The 24,258-nt window shown below is 48.1% G+C and overlaps 1 protein-coding gene across 8 annotated transcripts in view; it reads right to left on the minus strand.

The window, feature by feature from the left end:
* CLPTM1L (CLPTM1 like) overlaps positions 1-24,258 on the minus strand; it is a 116,922-nt gene that overhangs the window by 20,531 nt on the left and 72,133 nt on the right. For 6 of the 8 annotated variants that reach the window (XR_012157395.2, XR_012157394.2, XM_073332453.2 and 3 more), the window contains 2 exons: positions 17,753-17,803; positions 278-360 (listed from right to left, as the gene is read on the minus strand). Coding sequence is in view for 6 of the 8 variants with exons in the window: in XM_073332453.2 (XP_073188554.1) it covers positions 278-360; positions 17,753-17,803 (134 nt within the window). In the remaining 2 variants the exon portion in view is untranslated. Of the gene's footprint in view, positions 1-277; positions 361-384; positions 613-17,752; positions 17,804-24,258 lie in introns of those variants that run through there. The other 2 variants (XM_073332455.2, XM_073332451.2) reach the window with 2 other exon arrangements.

Genomic DNA, 24,258 nt, shown 5'->3' on the forward strand with positions numbered 1-24,258 from the left:
CCCTGCTCTCCTGCTGGTAATAGCTCACCTTACCTGATCACTCTCATTAGTGTCTATGGTAACACCCATTGTTTTCATGTATATAAATCTCCCCACTGTATTTTCCACTGAATACATCCGATGAAGTGAGCTGTAGCTCACGAAAGCTTATGCTCAAATAAATTTGTTAGTCTCCAAGGTGCCACAAGTCCTCCTTTTCTTTTCACCAAAAAAGGGTAATTACAATTGTTAAAGGGGTGATTAACCTTTAATTAAATAACAATTTGTAGCACCCTACCTTTTATATTTCACATTCAGAAGAGAATAAGCTGCACCTCCAATACACAGTGGATACAGTAAATAGGACAAATATTTCATAGCCTGATGATAAAAAGAAGACAGCTTTTTTCAGTTAGAGTCAGTATATCCGTTTGTTTTGAGAGAGATTTTTCACGGGAGTTAGTTGAATCCACAATATCTGCAGGTTCTTTATTTGCATGCAAAGTAAGTTACATACCTGTATTTCCTGAATTCTAAAGATCTACATCTCAGTTGATTCCCTCGCTTGAGTGTGTTCCCAATGCAAGACAAGGTGTGAACTCCTTTAGTTCTTAGTTTCAGACCATTAGGCTCCTGGGGATGGGTGGAAGGCAGTGGGAGGAGGGAGACACAGGGTGAGGAAGACAGAGAAGCGAGTCCCAGGCCAGCCATTTACACAGTGCCTAAGGTGCCATCTCAATGTACCATGGTCAGTCCCTGTCACGCCAGCAAGTGAAAAGCCTCCAAACACATTCCAATTAACAGAATAGTTAAAAATCAGAAAATTTTACTATCCTCAAGCTCTGTGAGGATGAGAGTAAGGGGTAATCCACTGAGATGTATATCTTCAGAAAGTTACTTACTTGCAACTCTGCTTTTCAAGAAGTAATAGTTTCACCAGATTCTTACGTTTAGATTGTGCTCCTATTGCCAGACAGATAGGAATTCTCCTAACTCTAAAGGTTTTTGACCCTTTGCTATATACCAGTGGGTGTATTTCATGTACAGATCAATTGCCAGTGCTTTAGTACTCTCTAGCACTGAAGTCCCTTAATTAGCAGGAAGCAAAGTTTCACAACAATATATTTTTTGCCATATATGAATACTTCAGTCAAGTTTTTAGTTTTAAGACTATAATTTGATTAGGCACTTATTTATTTCCCCGCTGTCAGGTTAAAATGGGTAATTACATATTTTTAACTACCAAATTTGAAGAAAAAAGTAGCTGGTGAAAAGGAATCTAACATCTTCAAAGAAGCAGAAATACAGATAAATATGTTTACTTTCTGTAAAGAAATATAATTTCACTTGGATTCCTAATCTTAGACTAAAATGCTTGAATGAAGTCTCAATTTTTTCAAATTAGAAAGGAACAGAAGTTCTCTAAAACCATTTCAGATCCAAAAGAGTTGCTGGTAACTTCACAAATCACGTCACTAAAAAAGGAGGCAAACAGCCAGCTTACATAAGAAGACAATGCAGTTTGCATGACAAGCAAGACAAATGAAAGAATATTGTCTTTTGCATTATCATTAAGTTGAGATGTCAGACCACACATGAACAAGATGCTTCAGAATACATTCATACAGTCCCAGTAATCAAATATAAAGCACCAGCTTAAGAAAGCAAAACCACCTTCCCATCTGTTTTGGGAGAAGACTACCTTCAGATTAAGGTGGTGGTGGTGGCCTCCACTCTGAATCTGGGAGTGAGTCTCTGAGCCTGGGTTAAGAGACTTGTGCTGACAACGCTTGTGCTAGTACGCTGAAAATAGCTGTATCGATCAGGGGTCTCAAACTTAATTTACCTTAGGGCCAGTGCTAGTTCTCTAATCCTCCCGGCCGGCCAATAATGTCACTGAAGATGGTGTTCAGACAAGAAAACATGTATACTCTATTTTTTATTTCAAATTTCTTAGAAATAAAAAAACTGTCATACAACTTTATACAATTCTTCGCCTACCAGAGAGTTTTAGTGTTTGCCAGACACCTGGCAACACTTCAGTTCTGTCAGTCTGTTGATGTTTGGCCTCAGTGACTGAGCAGTTGAAACCTTCAGGATTGCAGCAAGGTGCGCATCAGATAGTTGTGTTCAGTATTTTGACTTGTTTATATTCATTGTGGAAAAAAGTGACACTGCCTCCATGGCTGACTCTGCTCAGCAACTAATGATGCTGCCTCCATGGCTGACTCTGGCCGGTGACTAGTGATGGTATATCTCTGTCCCTCTCCCACAGCCAACGGGAGCTGCGGGGGGTGGCACCTGCAGCAGTCTTTGCCGGCAGTAGGTCTACATGGGTTTCTCCTCCGCGGACCGCAATGGGGAGGTTCTCGGGACTCAGATGGCCTGGGACTTTGAGATCCCAGGTATAGATGCTGCTTTGTTCTTGGGGCTCGGTTGCAGCTTGGGATTGCAAGCCTGGGCAGTGGGGCGGGTTGAGAGACCACTCTGATCTTAACACAGCAACATCTAACACAGCTATTTTTAGAGCACTAGCATGAGCCCCACCAGGATAAGTCTGTAGACATGGGCTGCATGGCTTGCTCCCAGATGCAAAGTATACACAGAGTCCCAGGCAAGGCTTGCCAAATGAACATTGGTTCCAAGGATAAAACAACCCTGGTTACATACTGGGAAAAAAGTTCAGAGGAAAAAATATAGTCTATTTCCTGTACATATTAAGAAACAAAACGTGCACAGGAGTGCAAGCATCTGTCTGTATTACTATATGAATGATTGAGCAGATTTAGCAAGTTTTCCTGCATGTACTAGTGAATGTGTTTTCTTTGTAAATAAGGTGGATGATAAAAAACTTCAGAACCAAGGTCTTCGCTTATCTAAAATTCTGACAGCAAGCACGTCTCAAAGGCTTGTTCAGGAAGGGTATGAGACTCAAACTGATTCACACATTAGATTCATACACAACACCAGAAGGGACGATTGTGATTCTGTAGTCTGACCTCCAGGATAACACAAGCCATAGGACTTCCCTGAATGAATACCCGTTTGAACTAGACCATATGTTTTAGAGAACCATCCAATCTCAATTTAAAAACTGCCAGTAACGGATAATCCACTACCACCATTGGTAAATTGTTCCAGTGGTTAATTTCCCTCACTGTTAAAAATGTTTGTCTTATTTCCAGTCCGAATTAGGATTGACCAAGACTACAATGAACATCTGTTACACTCTGTAGACACTCCCTTCTACACACAGTTGAGAAAGGTAACATACTGAATGACTGCGATTGTCTGAGACTCTCTAGCATTACAGCAGACAAGTTGGTAAAACTGGTTCTAGAGACAGTTAATCTATCTCATGAATCCATACATCCATTATGATGATGCCCCATCTAACAAGACTATTGAAATGTAGTCTAAATGATGAGAAGGCGGACAATGTGTTATACTCAGTAATCAAAAAAGAATCCTGGAAAGGAGCTGGTACAATATCAGAGGAACTACTGTAGGCCTTGCTGGAGCCCTAGGCCTGGGTAAAAGTATGAATCAAAGGAGACTGTGAACCAAAGCAGACCTTGGTAGAATAACAGAACTAGGTATCAGCCAATCAAGTAAGCACATTCCTGAGAAGATGGTACAGGAACATATAGACCCGACATAGGAAAAGGAGGGAATGACAGGATAATGGATGAGGATGTTTTGTTCGAACTATCAGGTACAAGGCATAAGGAAGGTAACTAACAACATCTGGAATGCAATACATAACTTGTTTTGATCAATGTAAAAAAAAAAAAAGAGTAATAAGAGGGGTATATTTGTATTGGCCTAGAGAAAACATTATGTTAATTGAGTTGATACCTTGTCACTGGCATATACCTGTTAATATACCTGTAACCAGTGAGCCGGGGCTCTGTTGACAATAAGCCTGGCTGAGCCTTTGCCACTGAACTGAACCTATGGTCTTTCTTTATGATTTACATCAAGGTCTGCTGAGTCAACATCCTACAATCTACACTGATACAGAAACATGGGAGGCTCAGGAACAAGGGCATTAGCAACAACTGCACCTGTATTTTCCATTCTGTTGTCCCACTTGAGCTGAGACCTGCATCTCTCCTCCTCCTCCTGATTTGGGTTTTTAAGTCTCAGAAGCCCCATCATATACTGTGATATCCCCAGCAAGCCAGTTTACCTAATGGCCAGCTCTCTCTCCAATGGCCATGACACTGTTTTTACCAGTGATCACACAACTCTCTCTCAGCAGAGTGCATTTTAAGGACATAAAAAGTACACAGAGAACTCATTTTTAAAAGTCCTGATATGCTCACTCACTATACCAGGACTCACTCATCAATCTCTTGGGGCCTTAGTAAGACAATCTTCCAAACTTTCAGCAAGGATTGGGGTCCCCCTACAACCTAAAATCCTGTTTACTGAATCAAAAGGAAGACAGCATCCCTGAACTCAGCCTCAATATACCAAAAAGCCCTTTTCCTAGTATTTGGAAAACCCAGTCTGAACCAGTATATTTAAGTCATCCTGGAGTTTTGTACTTCTCTGGAGCTGATTACAATTCTCAGGGACTGTAGTAATCAGTCCCTATTGTTTTTAGTTCTTGGAGGAGCTGTGGTAACCCTCCCCACCTGGGGTTGCATACAATGATAAATAAAACATTCATAAACTTAATACAATATGACAGGTTTCAGAGTAACAGCCGTGTTAATCTGTATTCGCAAAAAGATAAGAAGTACTAGTGGCACCTTAGAGACTAACCAATTTATTTGAGCATAAGCATAGAGACTGGGAGTGGATGTGTCATTACACAAAGTAAAACTATTTCCCCATGTTTATTTCCCCCACCGCTCCTTGGACGTTTCTGTTAACTGCTGGAAATGGCCCACCTTGGTTATCACCACAAAAGGTTTCTCCCCCTGGCTCTCCTGCTGGTAATAGCTCATCTTAAGTGATCACTCGCCTTACAGTGTGTATAACACCCATTTTTTCATGTTCTGTGTGTATATAAATCTCCTCACTGTATTTTCCACTGAATGCATCCGATGAAGTGAGCTGTAGCTCACGAAAGCTTATGCTGAAATAAATTGGTTAGTCTCCAAGGTGCCACTAGTACTCCTTTTCTTTTTGTTAATACAATATGGTTCCCAAAGACCCTGCGTGTGGTTGCAGTATCTGTCACAGGAGCCTCCAATGCTGAAGATGAGCCTTGAAAAAGGGTTAGTTCACCTAATACCCTCATCAGAGTACCTATGAATAATAAACATGAAGAGGACATTAAGTACCACCAGTTAAACTCACTTAAGTGACTTTTTGTAGGTTTTTTTTTTTAAACCAAAAGTGTAATTGACACCAAAAGAAATGCCTTCTCTTAGAGAAAGAACTCTAACAAGTGCACCAATTCATCTCCTGCACAGATGTTAGGGAGTAAATCAAAAATCTCTAGAATTTGTCCAGGATTACCCCAACTATACATACAATAGGATGGGGGCCAATATAGCCACAACTAATCAGGAAAGAGATCATGGAGTCGTCGTGGATAGTTCTCTGAAGACATCCACACAGTGTGCAGCAGCAGTCAAAAAAGCAAACCAGATGTTAGGAATCATTAAAAAAGGGACAGAGAATAAGACGGAGAATATCTTATTCCCCTTATATAAATCCATGGTACACCCACATCTTGAATACTGCGTACAGATGTGGTCTCCTCATCTCAAAAAAGATATACCGGCATTAGAAAAGTTTCACAGAAGGGCAACTAAAATGATAGGGGTTTCGAATGGGTCCCATATGAGGAGAGATTAAAGAGACTAGGACTTTTCAGGCTTGGAAAAGAGGAGACTAAGGGGGGATATGATAGAGGTTAGGGTCCTCATTGGGAAGTTCAGGGTTACCATCCTGAACTTCAGCTTGTGGATAAACATGTTCAGCTCTCTAAGATCCAATATAGATTACCATCTCTCTCATCCCAAAAAGGAAAAATAGGGACCCTAGAACTCCTCTCCCCAATACTGATGTGGAACTCTACTGCCCTGAGAAAAAAGTAGTGAGAGGACCTCTTGTTGTGGAAGATCCTTGTGAGACTGGTCCCTGAAGAGGGATGGGAAAGGGGGTTGAAAGGTGCTGAAAGGAACTGGACAGAGTAGACTGATGAGATGGTATCCAATACCCATGGGTTTGAGGTGGTGTAGAACCAAGCATGCCAAAACAAGGAAAGAGTTCCCCAAAAGAAGGGTAGACTTTAGAATTAGGGGAATGTATCCACCTCTGACCAGGCTGTCAAAACTGGTGCTTTTGTGACCGGTGCATACGTGTAGGTGACAGAGATGGTTGGGTCAACAGAGTGCTACCTTCTCCTGTGAAAGTGTTGTTTTTTCCTCTGAGACTTGCTAGATCTTTGGTGGAAGACATGGGATAGTGAGCTCAGATTTCTATGGTGCATGGCTGCTTTCAGTAATGCTTTCTTTTAGGGGCCAGAGTGTATAATCCCAGCAATTTCATCCTTCAGTTCTGCAAGGGGCGGAGGCCTCATCCACTGTGGCACAAAGGAGTTCAGCCCCTTTGAACAGAAGATCCTCCATAGTGGATTCAACTTCTATGGGAAATCCAGACCCTTGCAGCCACGATGACCTATGCATAACTGTGGCTGCGGCAATAAGAACATAAGAATGGCCATACCGGGTCAGACCAATAGTCCATCTAGCCCACTATCCTGTCTTCCAACAGTGGCTGGTGCCAGATGCTTCAGAGGAAATTAACAAAGCAATTGAGTCATACATCCCAGGTTGTCCACTCTCAGTTTCTGGCTGTCAGAGGTTTAGGGACACCCAGTGCACGGGGTGGCGTCCCTGACCATTTTGGCTAACAGTATACCTTGGATTTATATAGTGACATTATGATAATCTATCTATCCCCTTCCTAATGGTTCCTAACATTGTTCGTTTTTTTGACTGCCATTGCACACAGAGCACATTTTCATAAAACTATACACAATGACGCCAAGATCTCTTTCTTGAGTGGTATCAGCTAATTTAGGCCCCATCATTTTGTATGTACAGTTGGGATTATGTTTTCCAATGTGCATAACTTTGCATTTAATCAACACCCAATTTCATCTGCCATTTTATTTCCCCGTCACTCACTTTTCTGAGATCCCTTTGTAACTCTTCCCGTAGAGTGGGAAGTGATATCAGCTGTATCCAGAGCTGTCTGGAGCCTGGTTTTACCACTAACTGCCCTGCTGTGATCAGAGAAGCAAACTCTTTCTCGAAAGCAGCCAGACTGTTATTTGTGAAAAACAGTGAATTTCTCAAAAACACAAAAATCTTACCTCAACATTAGGGCTTGATAACTAGCAAGCCAAAATTGCATGCGTGCTGATTTGATTTTCTGCCAAATGAACCTAATCTTTTTGGCTCTCCCTCCTTTGCTGTCGCCCTGTTTTATCTTGCTTTTTCATTAGCCACTGTCACTACCAGAGATGATGGAACAGGATGGGTATAAAAATATTTAGCCCCCTTGCTATTTTCTGTCCCCATTTTGAGAGGTGCGAAAACTGTTGCAGGGGTCTACCACAGCACCTGGATGAGTCCATTATATATCCTGTGGATAAAGCCACTTTACCAGAAGATGTGGACTGCAGGCAGGGCCAGCCCACAACATTTTGGCACCGGAGGCGGGGAGCTCAAATGATGCTCCCATGCCCCCTCGCTTGGACCAAAACTTTGAAAGGTCTCAATTCTGCCTTCTTCCTGTTCTACTCCTCTCATCGTACTGCTCTGCTACCTACCCCAATAAAGGAGAACTAACAACTTTAAATGCCTTTTTCAAAAATTTTAACTAACACTTAAGTTTCAAACGCCTGAACAGCAAATGTAACTTTTCTTGTCTGCATAGTAAACACTGGCATTTTTATCTGTTTGAATAATCAAAGTGGTGCTTTCCGTGCCTTCTTGGTTGCAAAGATTTGAACTGCTTCCTGATGAAGGTCCACAATCTGGGCCAGCTCATGCTCTATTGAGATGGTTGCAAGGCCGACCAGCCTCTCCTGTGTCATTGTGGAGCGTAGATGTGTTTTTATTAACTTCAGCTTGGAGAAGCTGCGTTCTCCACTGGCAACTGTTACAGGAAGTGTTAGAAGTATGCACAGAGCAACAAAAGCATTTGGAAAGAGGGTGGTCATCTTATTTGTGCACATATATTCCAGAATAGCCTTTGGAGTTGATCCTGCTGAAATGTATCTTGAAAGGGCTTTCAGTTCATCACCGAAATCGCTCGCATCAATATCGCGCATGTCATCATGTGTCAACACTGTCTCTAGTGCCCTGCATTGCTGGGGTAGGTCTTCTTCAGGTACAGTGAGGAGTTTTGGAATATTATACATCATCCCAAATATACTGCTGTGTTCCTTGAGCTGCATGAAACATTCTTCAACTGATTGTAGTGCACAATCTAGCACCTGGTTAAAGAATTCAACTTTGAATTGTTGTTTGGGGACTCTTATGGGATTATCTCGTGCCTCATAATCAAAATGTCTTCTTCTTCAGTGAGTCTTGTATTCTTGAATGGGTGAGAAAATAGCTTCAATGTGAAGTTCCTCGGCCAACTTCTGTGCACTCTTCAGAACATTTTGAAATCCCTCATCTGACCGGTAAGTCTTTAGGTATGACTTTGCTTCGTCCAGTTGTTCCATTGCTCCAGATATATCAAGGTCAACACCTTGGAGTCTCTTGCTTACAACATTTATTTCAAACAGTATGTCATGCCACAACACTAAGCCACACAGACATTTGAAGTTATGTATGTTTCTGGTGATTCCACTTCCCTCTGCCTCTGTTCTCCCAAAAACAGTTCCTGTCATAGCATTATCCTCCATAATGGCAACTATGGCATCATCTAGCTTCCCAATTTGGTGTTTGATGGGCTTTATCGCCTCCACTCAACTTTCCCATCGTGTGGCACTCAGTGGTTTCAGTGTCAGAGAGGATGTTCTCAGATATTCCTTTAAAATTTGCCATCGATGAGTTGATGCAGAGAAAAATACACAGATGCTTTGAATTACATTAAAAATTTCATTAGCCTCACTAGAAGCTGATGCTGCATCACTGACCACCAAGTTCAATGAATGAGAACTGCATGGGATACAAAAAAGTTCAAGGGTTTAACTCTCGGATCCATGTCTGCACTCCTCTGTTCTTTCCTCTCATGTTGGCACCACTATTGTAGCCCTGACCGCTCATGTCAGTTATCGAAAATTCCCGTATCTTCCAGCTTTTTAAGAAGTACACTTGTCATACCAGCTCCTGTAGTATCATCAAGGTCAATAAATTATAGAAAATGCTCTCTGACAATTACCATTGCAGGGATATTTTCATTAGGTTCTGTTGTTGTTACAAAAACGCACCATTAAAGTCATTTGTTCCGTATGGCTGATGTCAGCAGTGCAGTCCAGAACAGAGTAATATCTTAGAATCTTTGAATCATAGAATCACAGAATATCAGGGTTGGAAGGGACCTCAGGAGGTCATCTAGTCCAACCCCCTGCTCAAAGCAGGACCAATCCCCAACTAAATCATCCCAGCCAGGACTTTCTCAAGCCTGACCTTAAAAATATCTAAGGAAGGAGATTCCACCACCTCCCTAGGTAACGCATTCCAATGTTTCACCACCCTCCTAGTGAAAAAGTTTTTCCTAATATCCAATCTAAACCTCCCCCACTGCAACTTGACACCATTACTCCTTGTTCTGTCATCTGCTACCACGGAGAACAGTCTAGATCCATCCTCTCTGGAACCCCCTTTCAGGTAGTTGAAAGCAGCTATCAAATCCCCCCTCAGTCTTCTCTTCCGTAGACTAAACAATCCCAGTTCCCTCAGCCTCTCCTCATAAGTCATGCGTTCCAGGCCCCTAACCATTTCTGTTGCCCTCCACTAGACTCTTTCCAATTTTTCCACATCCTTCTTGTAGTGTGGGCCCCAAAACTGCACACAGTAGTCCAGATGAGGCCTCACCAATGTCGAATAGAGGGGAACGATCACGTCCCTCGATCTGCTGGCAATGCCCCTACTTATACATCCCAAAATGCCATTGTCCTTCTTGGCAACAAGGGCACACTGTTGACTCATATCCAGCTTCTCGTCCACTGTAACCCCTAGGTCCTTTTCTGCAGAACTGCTGCCCAGCCGCTTGGTCCCTAGTCTATCACAGTGCATGGGATTCTTCCGTCTTAAGTGCAGGACTCTGCACTTGTCCTTGTTGAACCTCATCAGATTTCTTTTGGCCCAATCCTCTAATTTGTCTAGGGCCCTCTGTATCTCCTATCCCTACCCTCCAGCATATCTACCACTCCTCCCAGTTTAGTGTCATCTGCAAACTAACTGAGGGTGCAATCCACACCATCCTCCAGATCATTTATGAAGATATTGAACAAAATCGGCCCGAGGACCGACCCTTGGGGCACTCCAGTTGATACCGGCTGCCAACTAGATAACGAGCCATTGATAACTACCTGTTGAGCCCGACGATCTAGCCAACTTTCTATCCACCTTACAGTCCATTCATCCAGCCCATACTTCTTTAACTTGCTGGCAAGAATACTGTGGGAGACCGTGTCAAAAGCTTTGCTAAAGTCAAGGAACAACACGTCCACTGCTTTCCCCTCATCCACAGAGCCAGTTATCTCGTCATAGAAGGCAATTAGATTAGTCAGGCATAACTTGCCCATGGTGAATCCATGCTGACTGTTCCTGATCACTTTCCTCTCCTCTAAGTGCTTCAGAATTGATTCCCTGGGCACCTGCTACATGATTTTTCCAGGGACTGAGGTGAGGCTGACTGGCCTGTAGTTCCCAGGATCCTCCTCCTTCCCTTTTTTAAAGATGGGCACTACATTAGCCTTTTTCCAGTCGTCCGGGACCTCCCCCGATTGCAATGAGCTTTCAAAGATAATGGCCAATGGCTCTGCAATCACATCCCCCAACCCCTTTAGCACTCTCGGATGCAGCACATCCGGCCCCATGGACTTGTGCTTGTCCAGCTTTTCTAAATAGTCCCGAACCACTTTTCTCCACAGAGGGTTGGTCACCTCCTCACCATGCTGTGCTGTCCAGTGCAGCAGTCTGGGAGCTGCCCTTGTTCGTGAAGACAGAGGCAAAAAAAGCATTGAGTACATTCGCTTTTTCCACTTCCTCTGTCACTAGGTTGCCTCCCTCATTCAGTAAGGGGACCACACTTTCCTTGACTTTCTTCTTGTTGCTAACATATCTGAAGAAACCCTTCTTGTTACTCTTAACATCTCTTGCTAGCTGCAACTCCACGTGTGATTTGGCCTTCCTGATTTCAATCCTGCATGCCCGAGCAGTATTTTTTTTACTCTTCCCTCGTCATTTGTCCAATCTTCCACTTCTTGTAAGCTTCTTTTTTGTGTTGAAGATCAGCAAGGATTTCATTGTTAAGCCAAGCTGGTCGCCCGACATATTTACTATTCTTTCTACACGTCAGAATGGTTTGTCCCTGCAACCTCAATAAGGATTCTTTAAAATACAGCCAGCTCTCCTCGACTCCTTTCCCCCTCATGTCATTCTCCCAGGGGATCCTGCCCATCAGTTCCCTGCAGGAGTCAAAGTCTGCTTTTCTGAAGTCCAGGGTCCATATTCTGCTACTCTCCTTTCTTCCCTGTGTCTTCCCCTACTAATTCTTCCAGGTTTGTGAGCAGCAGGTGAAGAAGACCTCTGCTCCTAGCTGGTTCCTCCAGCACTTACACCAGGAAATTGTCCCCTACACTTTCCAATAACTTCCTGGATTGTCTGTGCACAGCTGTATTGCTCTCCCAGCAGTTATCAGGGTGACTGAAGTCTCCCAAGAGAACCAGGGCCTGCGATCTAGTAACTTCTGTGAGTTGCCGGAAGAAAGCCTCGTCCACCTCATCCCCCGGTCCGGTGGTCTACAGCAGTACATACCACGACATCACCCTTGTTGCTCACACCTCTAAACTTAATCCAGAGACACTCAGGTATTTATGCAGTTTCATACTTGAGCTCTGAGCAGTCATACTGCTCCCTTACATACAGTGCAACTCCCCCACCTTTTCTGCTCTGCCTATCCTTACTGAACAGTTTATGTCCATCCAGGACAGTACTCCAGTCATGTGAGTTATCGCACCAAGTCTCTGTTATTCCAATCACACCATAATTCCTTGACTGTGCCAGGACTTTCAGTTCTCCCTGCTTGCTTCCCAGGCATTTTGCATTTTTGTATAGGCACTTGAGATAACTCGCCGATCGTCCCTCTTTCTCAGTATGAGGCAGGAGCCCTGCCCTCTCGTGCGCTCCTGCTTGTGCTTCCTGCCGGTATCCCACGTCCCCACTTGCTTCAGGGCTTTGGTCTCCTTCCCCCGGTGAACCTAGTTTAAAGCCGTCCTCACTAGGTTAGCCAGCCTGCTTGCAAAGATGCTCTTTCCTCTCTTCGTTAGGTGGAGCCCGTCTCTGCCTAGCACTCCTCCTTCTTGGAACACCATCCCATGGTGAAAGAATCCAAAGCCTTCTCTCTGACACCACCTGCGTAGCCATTCATTGACTGCCACGATTCGACGGTCTCTACCCAGGCCTTTTCCTTCCACGGGGAGGATGGACGAGAAGACCACTTGCGCCTCAAACGCCTTTATCCTTCTTCCCAGAGCCACATAGTCTGCAGTGATCAGCTCAAGTCTTGCTGACTTCAGATCTGCCACAATCTTCTGTTTGACTTTTGTTGCCAGTAATGGTATGATCTCAGTTTGAATTGTTTTTCAAAGGTAGTGGTGTGTGTACATTTCTTGGGTGGCGACTCTTCTTAGATGCTCCTGGAGTACAGCATCAAACTTAGCCATCAGCTCCACAATTTTAAGGAAATTTCCACTGTTTGGCACATATAGCTGATCTGAAGTGCCATGCGGTGCTAGGTTTGGGGCAGCAAGCACTCTCATAATGGCAATGAGCCTTTTCAGAATATTTTGCCAGTAAAGAGACTCTGATGCAATCTTCTCTTGATGCTGATCATCTATGGTGGCCTTTAATCTTAGTCTCATCTCAAGCTCTTTCCAGCTATGGAATGCTCTCTGGTGATTTGCTACCTTCTCATAGCATGCCAGATTTCTAGCCAGATTTTTCCAGTGCTTTGTTCCTGTAGAACCCAATGTGGCTGGAACATTAGACTGGAAGAGTTTGCAACAAAAACAGTATGCAGCATTCTGGGTTTTTGAGTACATAAGCCATGGCTTCTCCACTTTGTCACCATTAGGGATTTCATGCCAGTAATGTGTTGGATGGAAACTTCTATTTTCATTGTCTTTGGGGAACATGAAGTTTTTCACTTGCTGGGGCCCATGCAGTACAAAGAAGTCCCTCAGGCTACTGCTCAAGTGGGTCCACAGTCCTGGATCATCTAGACTTAAGGAACTAAACTCAGCAGCAGCTGTTTCGTGTGCCTCCACCACATTCTTCTGTGATCTACACTTTTCTTCAGGAATGTGTATGGTTACATCCATTTGAGATGGAGATATGGATGCTGCAGTACCTGCACTCTGACTAACTGGATGATCAGGCATCTCCTCACCACCCACATCGTCACTGGGGCCAGAAGGCTCACCGTGAACATTTGTATCTCAGGAGAGCTCCTTCCTGCTTAGATAGAAAAGCTTCCTTTGCTTGCTTTCTTTTTCTGAATGCTGCCTCAGCGGGGCGTTTTCTTCTTTCACTCATGACTGCTGTTCTGTGCCAACTATAGTGGCTCTCAACACTCAGTTGAAGGGGACAAATAAGCAGGCTGGTAGCAGGGCCTGAGTGAGGGAAGATATCAGCTTCTTAAGGGCCTAACTGGCTCCTACTACTTCAGTTGACTGCCTGTTCTCCTCAAGTGAGTTCAGGGAAGCAGCAGGAAACAGAAAGCTCCCTGAGAGGCTTGTCTTAACCAGTCCAGGCTCCTGGGAATGATAGAGAGGTACATAAGAGGCTCCTCCTCCTCTCTCCCCCTGTAGCTCCTGCTGCTTTCTGTTATTCCCTCTCACCTTCTCTCCTGCCTGGCTGTTATGTCTCTTGTGCCCTCTTTCCTCCAGCACAGCACTCCACCCTCTCTGTGTATCTAGAGCAGAGAGAATACATATGCACCAGCAGCAGACACAATTTTGTACACTCTGGGTCCTAGAGGTGCCCCCACACAGTCTGGCACCTGAGGCACCTGTCTCAGTTTGCCTCATGGTAAAGCCAACCCTGTCTGCAGGATATCAACTAACACATGTTGAATCCTGGCATTTAAAGTGCCTCCCCTATTCTCTTTAAAAGGCCTTGTAACACCTTCAAAACATCAGGTTGGGGACCCAATGAGGAGACAACTTGTTTGGGGAGGAAGATAATAGAGCCATCACCAGCTGGAACCCTATCTGTGGAGGAGCATCTTCTCCCTGTTTATACTCTGGAAATAGGGAGGGCTGCAGTGGTAAAAGAGAAGATGCAGCTAGGGTGGCTGTATCTGTGTATGGGATGCCCTGGGGACATAAAGGTTACTCCGCACAGTTGCAAGCTTCTCAGGATGGCCCAGGAACACCAGTATGACCATATGTTGATCTGGTAAGTTCTACATAGCCATGGTGTCAGAAACCAGGAGAACTGGGGTCAGTTTGAGTCCCAATGCCTGTCTCTGGAGCAGTCCCATGTCCTCCTGCAGGACACACACAACAGTGGAGTGGAGGCTGGAGGAGAGGTGGTGTGTTGTTGATCCATCTCCTCTGACTGTATAGAAGTGGATCCAGAGGTGGTGTGCAGACGTGGATAATGCCATGGATACAATCCTGCTAATAGGAGCGAGGTGGAGACTCTGGCTCCTATAGAAGCTCTAGATCTCTCAGTGCCATGAACCCTGTCAGTGCTCGTTGCAGTTGTGAAGTGCCTGGACCACCTGGTGACAGAAACTGTCAGTCCAGAGAGTGCCAGTGTAAAAGTGATAGGTTGTGGTGCTCATGGTTTGCAGTGCTACCATTAAGTCCAAAGCATCAATGATGTAATTCAGGGGTGGACAAACTTTTTGGCCTGAGGGCCACATCGGGGTTCCAAAACTGTATGGAAGGCAGGCAGGGAAGGCTGTGCTTCCCCAAACAGCCTGGCCCCCGCCCCCTATCAACCCCCACTTCCTGCCCCCTGACTGTCCCCCTCAGAATCTCCAACCCATCCAACCCCCCCCTCCTTATCCCCTGACTGCCCCCACCCAGGACTCCCCCATCCCTAACCACCACCCCGCTCCCTGACTTCCATGCCCCCTATCCACGCCCCTGCCCCCTGAGACTCCCACACCTATCCACCTGCCCCCCCAGGATCCCTGCCTCTTATCCAACACCCACCGCCTCCACTCCCTGCCCCCTTACCGTGCCGCTCAGAGCACCAGGACTGGCAGCTGCGCTGCCCGGCTGGAGCCAGCCACACCACCGCACAGTCTCGAGGCAATGGGGCAGGCCGGCGGCTCTTGCAGCTGCACTGCCCGGCAGGAGATCACAGCCCCGCCGCCCAGAGCACTGGTGGCACAGCAAGCTGAGGCCATGGGGGAGGGAGGACAGCAGGGGAGGGGCCGGGGGCTAGCCTCCCCGGCCAGGAGCTCAAGGGCCAGGCAGGACAGTCCCGCAGGCCATATGTGGCCCACAGTTTGCACACCTCTGATATAACTGGTGCTAGATCTCTGACGGCTAGTCTCTGAGTCAGTGTCTTAAACTGAGTGACCTGCTTGGAAGCCTCATGGAGTTGAGAAGTCTTGATAGTTTGGTGCAGAGGAGGGTAATTCTTCTCAAGCAACCCCTGGTGGGAGATCTGCTCTTGGAGATCCCTGACTCTGTGATTTATCAGAATGCTTCTTCTCTCCCATGGAATGCTCATGTGCATATGAAAGTGAACCAGTGTTTGCGCTCTTTGGTGCTGGATCTCACAGAGAGACGTCTAGACAGCCTGATCCAAGGTGGGTCTCAGATTCATTCAGAAGATACCTGAAGTCTTGCCTCTCTGACCTCACATGTCCTTGAAATAAAAGATTTGTAAGTGGAACACTTCCTTGGGATGTATGACTCTCCAAGACAACACAGGCATTTCTAGTACTCCTCATTGATGGGCATGGTTCCTTCACATGAAGGGCAGTTCTTATAGCCATTGTAGGTTTTTTTTTGGTCAACGGGCAGAGAATCATCTATACTAATAAGAGACTAACTAGGAACAACTAACAATTACAATTCTGGATTGTGTGGGGCGGGGCGGGGTCTGTGTTACGGACTGCAAATGCTCTGTTTCTTCAATGTCAGGAGGCAGCTGAGAGGAACTGATGGCACTTGACACACACTGCCCTTTCATGACCTTGCTGGAGAACCAGAGAAGCTTCAGGGTGCAGGCATGCTGTACACATAATGCTGGCCAAAAGTCCCAAGCGCTTGCAGTGGATGCATATCAGAAGTGGAATGTGCATATGGACAATCACTGGAAGGAGATGTAGGTTCTGATGCTTCCAAGGGATCTTACAGTAGGATATAATTCAAAACAGACAGACTAGGTCTTCATAACTGATGAAGGCCTAGGAATCATTTAGCATTTGCATAGAAACCAGTGTATTCTCTGTTCAAATTAATGACAACTTTGATTAGTTCAAAAAGAGTTGGCTAGCTTTAGTGTAAGAATTAAGGACAGCTAAACATTTTACATGCATATCTTAAATAAAGTTGAAGATGAGATATTCACATATTCAGACAAATTTATTTGCAATTCTATAATGACTTGGAACCCTGGTTTTCTGACTCCCAGTCCTCCTATTCAAAGAACAAGACCATGTTACCACTACAAAAACATACAATATGGCTTTGGTCAAAGATGGAATCACACTTCTAGGTAACAGAGGCGAATACGGTTTCACTGGGTTTCCTCTTCTCTTTTCATTTCAGGAGAGGGAAAAGATGGAGTAGTCTGAATTGGAGACAAGTGTGGGTAACTGGAACTAGCAGGTCCAAAACTCCTGGCAGTATGGTAGGTAAAGGCAGCACTAAGGCTTTGGCACTTTAGATTTATGGACTGCCATAACAAAAAGGTCTGATGCATGAGCTACCAGCCCTGGGGAGGTAAACCATGGCAGACTTCATCTGTCCAGAGGATATGTTTCCCCAAAACAAAAAGACAACAACTGATGTGCATCAGACTGGAAAAATTCCTAGTCTTAGAGCATACCACTTAAATAATTTCTTCAGAACTGCAGTAATAAAGTGCAGAAACATGCTGAAGCAACTTAAAATTCAAGATTTACCTCAAAATTGTAGTGAACTCTCAAGACTACCTACACCAATGCTATTTTAAAACTGTATACCAAAAATGCAGGTTTTTGTAGAACAAAGGGACCTGAAATTTTTTTTAATCACCGATAACCTTTAAATCAAGAAATACACTCTAGTTCAGCCACAAATTATTGGGATAGATGCAGGAACTACTGGGTGAACGTCTATGGTCTGCATTGCACAAGAGGTCAGACTAGGCTGTTACGGTCCCTGCTAAACTAAAAAAATACATGAATTCCATGGACACTGAAAACAATATTTGTTTCAGTCCGCTTTTGTAAGGAAGACTCAAGTTAATATTTGATCTAATTTTTCACACTATCTTTTTGCTGTCCAGAAGAAGACTGTAAGTTCTCCAACCAGCAGATTGCACCAAGTCCCACTACATATTTCATTAAATAACCAACATGTCAACAATATTACAGGACCGTGTCTTACCTGGGTATCATATTCTTCAGTTCTCTTTTCAGATTCATTGTATGCACCAAACTGTATTAGATTTAATAGAGAGAAGTAATCGTAATTGGTTTAGACAAATAAAATAGAAGGGGAAAAAATACACTACTTTGTTAGGGAAAAAAGTCAGTATTAGCAAAAAATTCAAAGGAAATGTCAATGATATTAGGTCTAATTGCAATCTAAAACAAGGAAGATGACAACTAGCAACAGGATTTTTTAAGTTGAAGAAAAAAAAAAAGGTGCAATATAAAGCACTATCCCAAGGCAAGGAGTTTGCCCTGGAATTTCTTTGCTAAATACTACATGAACCATTACAAGACAACTCATTTTTCAATATCATTCTTGACAGAAGAAGGCTACAAAGGTTCAAGAGATCTGTTGAGCCCATGGGTATACTGCAGTTGGCTCAAGTTTCACTGATTAAAGCTCAGCTCGTAAAGATGAAAAACTTACTACTAACTTTCATTATACTATATAAAACTTAATGCAAATCTACAAATGCTTCAAAAGAGCACATAGCACTCAGCTACAACCCTCACTCTCTTCAACATGATGCAGAAAGAAAATTGAGCCCTTCAGCCACTAACTGTACAACAGCCTATACAGAAACTGATTAAATCAAAGAAAAACTACATTTAAAGACCTAAATAATAAGTAATTGTACAAAAGTGTTCAGGCTAGCCTGGGCCCAGAGCGGGGGGGCTTCCTCGACACTCGTGGTCTTCCACCCCCTCGAGTTACCTAGTGCCGCGCCCAGTGTCCCCGATTATCCCTCTCCTGAGAGTGCCCGGAAAGATGGGCACGGCTGCGGGGTGGGCGGTTTATGGCTGGGGGGGGTAGACACCCATGTATTATAGGACCCCTCCTGGATGACAGTAATGATGGTATCCACAGTGGCAACGGCTGGGGCTGGTGTCTCTCGCTCTTCCCCTCAATCAAAGGGTCAGACGGAGGGAACCGGACGGGGTCACCAAGCAGAGAACCCCAGACAGCGCCCACCGCTCCTCGAAGGCGTCAAGGGAGTCAGTGGACGCCGCCCAGAGAAACTCCGCCCGGATACGTGAATGTACTGAGGATCGGAAAAAGGCCCTACAATCGCAGGACGCTTCATGGGCCAACTTCCCCTCTCTGGTTTTATAAATGGCTGTTTTAGCCAAGGCTAGGAGGAGGTTGACCAGCAGGTCTCACGATTTTGTGGGGCCACAAATGGGGAGTGTATAGATAAAAAGGTGAGGGGAGAAATGAAGCCAAAAGCGCAATAGAATATATGTGAGGAGCTGGAAAAGGGGCTGCAATCTGGCACCCTCTAAATATACGTGCGCCAGGGTTTCCCTCACATTACAAAAGGGGAAGTATCTGGGATGGGGGTAAACCGTGTCAGAAACACGCCCGTGCTCACAGCTCCGTGAAGGAGCCGCCAACTGATGTCCCCGACGGGCCTCGGGACCAAGGTGGAATACAGGCTGGCCCACCGAGGTTGCTCACCCTCCAAGGGTGGCAGGAGGTCCCGCCACTTTGTATCAGGGCGGGACACCAGGGTGTGGGCGTGAAGGGTGTGAAGCGTGAGTGTGTATAAATAATTCCTTGGTGCGATTTGAAAACTGACCGGCTGCAGTTCATGCAGCCGGCTTGCAGTGAAAGGGTGAGGGGTTTGTTGGGATCTACGGGGTAGGGGCCCAATGGAAAGGTCCGGCGGGCCTGGGGTAGAGGATGGGTGGGGTGGGCCCTCGCGCAAGGCTCGGTTGACATAAGCCCAAGCAGCGGGGGTCAAGGTGGCCTTCACCTCCTGAAGTACGCGCCGGGGGGTACGAGGGCTGGAGAGCCCCATGCGCCGAGCGAGCGTCAGGGGATCCAGCCAGTACTCCGGTCGTAGTCCAGGAGGTCTCCGACCCTTGTGACTTCCGCCACGACCAACCTCTGGCGCACCGAACGGGACTCCGCCACCTGCACACGGAGTTGGGGATTGTGTAGCAGGGGCTCCGTGAGGAAATCTGCTCCCACAGTGGCCGCCACGGACCTGGTTGCTGAGAACAGTTTCCAGGTCCGGAGGAGGTCCTGGTAGAAGACCGGCAGCCCGGAGAGGTCTCGTGGAAAACCTCTCGGACAAAGATAAAAGAGCTGCCAGTCGTATCGGAGCCCTTGGAAGCGGTGCAGGAAGGCGTGCGCCAATATGCTCCACGTCGAACTACTTGCACTATAAAGGAGCCACTGCAGAGCCTGGAGGCGGAAAACGCGGACCTGAGTGTACAGACACTTCAGGCCCTGCCCTCCTTCCTTCAGGGGTAAATGAAGAACTCCAACAGGGGCCCAGTGCATTCCTGACCAAAAGAACTCTAGAATCAATCTCCGGAAGTGGGTCAGGAAACCCGGGGCCGGGGCCAGGGTGTTGAGCCGGTACCAGAGCGTGGACACGACTAGTTGGTTAAGCACCAGTGCTCTCCCACATCGGAGTAGCCTCGTCCATTTCCGGATCCACTCTATCACCCCGCCCTCTAAATTTTGCCAGTTCTCCGGCGGGGAAGGGTGCGTGGCGGAAAGGTAAACGCTGAGATAGAGCAGAGGACCCGCACTCCACCAGATGGTCTGAAGCGCGGGTGGGAGGAAGCTTACCTGCCGCCAGTCCCCCACCGCCAAGCCAGAGCTCTTGACCCAGTTGACTCCGGCGGAGGAGGCTGCCGAATAGATGGCCTGGCATGCCTCCACTCGCGCCAAGTCGCCCGGGTCCTGGACCATGAGGAGTACGTCATCGGCGTACGCCGACAGGACAAGCTGCAGCTCCGGCTCCTGCAGCACCAACCTGTCATCCTCCTGCGGAGGAGACAGAGGAAAGGCTCGATCACCAGAGCGTACAGCTGGCCTGAGAGGGGGCACCCCGCCGCACTCCTCGCCCGAAGCTGACCGGTTCGGTCAGGGTCCAGTTGAGCCAAACCAAACACTCCGCGGAGGCATACAGCACCCGGAGAAAACTCACAAACTGAGGTCCGAATCAAACGCCTGCAGAGTGCTCAGGAGGTACCCATGGTCTACTCTATCGAACGCCTTCTCCTGATCAAGAGACAGGAGGGCGAACGACAGACCATCTCTCCGCCCGAGTTCCAAAAGGTCTCGGACTAGAAATAGGTTGTCAAAAATGCTGCGACCCGGGACAGTAAAGGTCTGGTCTGGGTGGATCACGTCCGCCATCACGGACCCTAGCCGCAGCGAGGTTGCTTTCGCTAAGATTTTGTAATCCGTGCTAAGGAGTGAGACGGGACGCCAGTTTCGTAAATCGTGGAGGTCCCCCTTCTTCGGCAACAAGGCGAGCACCTCTCACCTGCACGACAGAGGGAGGACCCCGCTCTGCAAGGACTCAGCCCAGACGGTGACTAGGTCTGGGCCGAGAATGTCCCAGAACGTGCGGTAAAACTCTACGGTCAGCCCGTCCATGCCCGGAGATTTATTGGTGGGCATGCGACGGAGGGCTTCTGAGAACTTGGCCAGGGTGAGAGGCAGCTCTATCCGGTCTCGGTCGCCCACGCTGACCGTGGGGAGTTCCTCCCAGAGCACCCCGCAAGCGCCAGCATCGGTCGGATCCAGGAAGAAAAGGCTTGTGTAGAAGTCACGGGCCCTCCCACACATCTGCTCCGGATCCATGAGTGGGGTGCCGTCTTCTGCAAGAAGGCAGGTGACGTGTTTCTTGGCCCCCTTCGTTTTCTCCAGGGCATAGAAGAAGCGGGAGCCGCGGTCCATCTCCCGGAGGCGGATGCGGGACCGAACGAAGGCACCTCAGCCCGGTGGTGCTCGAGGGCCCGGAGCTCCTCCCACTTCTCCTGGCACACTCCGCAGAGGGACGGGTCCTTGGGGTTGGCAGCCAGGCGCTTCTCCATCTCTAAGACCTCCCGCTCCAACTGCTCTATCGCCGCATTTCTCTGTCGGCTGGTGCCCCGAGTGTAGTCACGGCAGAAGAGCTTGGCGCGCACCTTCCCGAGATCCCACCATCGCCACACTGAGGGAAAGACACGCCACTGCTCTCGCCAGGCCAGCCAAAACTCCCGGAAGGACATCATAAAGCTCTCGTCCTCCAACAGGCTGTTGTTAAAGTGCCAATAGGCCGGCCCCGGTCTCTCTGCATGGAGGGAGACCGTTATGGTGGCTAAATGATGGTCGGAGAACAGGGCCAGCCGAATAGTGGAGGAGTGGGCCTGTGAAAGATGGAAACGGGATAAGTAAATACAGTCCAACCAAGAGTGGTGTGACCGATGGGCCTCCACCCGGACAAAGGTGAAAGTGGAAGTGTCATCTGGGTGATGGTCACGCCAGACGTCCACTAGGGAGTGATGTTCGACTATTCCTCCGAGAATGTTCGCGGCAGCTGGGCTCGGCTCGGCCCCTGAGCGGTCCCGTTCCTCGAGGGTGGTGTTAAAGTCCCCTCCCAGGACCAAGCACTCGTGCGAATCTAGGGTGCCGAGGAAGTCGGACACCCACTGATAGAATTGTGGCCGCTTTGGGCTCGTTTGCGGGGCATAGATGTTAACAAGATTGACCACGAGCCCCTCCATACGGACTCGAAGGTGCAGCAGGTGGCCCGGCACGGCCCCAGTGACCCCTAGCACCTTGGGCCGTAGGTTGGCGGAGAACAGGGTCACCACTCCAGCTTGCCAAGTCGCGAAGTGGCTAAAGTATACCCCGTCCCCCCACTCCAGCCGCCACCTGTCCTCGGTGGCCGGGTCCGTATGGGTCTTCTGCAGGAAAACTACAGAGTACCCCCCTTCCCGAAGGTAAGAGAGCACCTGGGACCTGCGGAGAACCATCCTACAGCCCCTGGTATTCAGGGTCGCAATAAGAAGAGGTGTCATGCGGAGGGCTGGGGTGGGTGGGGGTTTCTTGTTGGCGGGGGTGTTCAAGGCCCCCGGCGGGTTGTGCAGCAACTCGTGACCCATCCCGTGGATGAGTAGATCGTGTCGGAAGCAGCGGGCTCGCTCGTAGGCCGCAGCACCGCGCCTTCCTTGCCCCCTGCCCTCCTTTATAAGGGCCCTTGTGGCCTGGAGGATTTGGTCAAAGTCCCCCCATAGCTGAAGAGCCAGCTGTACCCTATTGCGGGCACCACGGGTGTGTTCTAGGAACTTCCGTAGTGCATGCCGCAGCTCATGGGGGGGGTGGGGTTACAATTTCCGGGGTGTTCCCTCGTGGGACTCTTAATACAGTCTCGTGGTCCGCTAAGGCGGGTAAACAGGGTGCGGACCACCGACGGGGCGTCTGACAGGCTGGGGTTATTAAATTCATTTCACGCCTTAGGGTGGAGGGGGATGGCAGGGAAAAAATTGCAACTCCTAATGGGTCGCGACTAGAGAGTGCAAAGACTGCTCCCTGGGGGGAATCTGCGAAAAGCGGGAAGTAAATAACCCCAGGGGCGGCATTAGCATTGCACGAGGAGGGGACTTGGGCAGGGACAGGGGTGGGGGCAGGGGTAAGGCTCTGGGGTTCAGGAGGCAAGCAGCTAAAGGAAAGTGCCTCCTGAGCAGAGTCAAGGGTTAAGGGGTAAGGGAGGGGGCTCCCAATAATGCTAGGCACTGGCTCCACGGTGGTCTTAGAGGCCATGGCACCAGGTGGTGGACCACCTTCTGCAGGGTGCTCGCCCGGGAAGGCAATTAGGGGGAGGGAGCATGGGGAAAGGGAGGCTGGGGTAAGGCTGCCCAGCTCGAGGCCAGCCGGCAGCAAATCATCCCCTCCCTGGGTGACCGGGGTCAAATCTAGGGCCTCAATCTCCGCATACACGGGGGAGAGGCCAGCTCCTGCTACCCCGGGGGCCTCTCCTCTAGGGCCCACCTCAACGGTCGCCTCGGGGTCCGTGGGGGGTTCGGGTGGTATCCAGGCAGAAGGGGCGTCCTCAGGAGTCTCGGAGGGGAGGGTCTCCCGTGGAGGGGGGATTCTGCCCTCCAATGTCAGTCTGTCTTCCCCTCCCGACACCAGCGGATGGATCTCACTCGCGGCCGTGGCCATGGCAGGAGGCTCGATATCAGTGCCTCCTTTCTTGGTCTTCCAGGGGTCTTCCGCGTCGGATGGATACAGCGGAGCTCGAGCCTTCCGCTTGCCTCGCTTCCCCTGAACTAGGGTCCAGCCCTCCATAGCGTCATCTGGGGGTTGGTTAGCAGGGGTCGTGTCGGGGGGCGGAGGCGACGGTTCAGGGGTTTGGGGGGGTAGCGGTGACGCAGCATGAGGGGCGGGGGTTTGTCCTTGGGGCAGGCCCTATACCCGGTAATATCCTTGCCACACCCTCCTCCATAGGCTCTGCTGGATTGGTAATAGCAAGGGTGGAACTCCCTTGCTCGCCCGGGCGTTGTAGGGAAGGTATCTCTTGGACCCGGACGGGAGCAGCGATGGGTCGAGTAGGAGGAGGGTTGGTTTCAGGTGCCGAGCAGCCAGGCGTGTCAGCAGCGACGGGGCCGATGTCCTGCCGGGCCTCGGGGGTTTCAGGTGCCCCTCCCCCCCGGACCAAAGGGCAGTCT

The sequence above is a fragment of the Lepidochelys kempii genome, chromosome 2 (genome assembly GCF_965140285.1).
Source record: "Lepidochelys kempii isolate rLepKem1 chromosome 2, rLepKem1.hap1, whole genome shotgun sequence".
Classification (NCBI taxonomy): Eukaryota; Metazoa; Chordata; order Testudines; family Cheloniidae; genus Lepidochelys; species Lepidochelys kempii.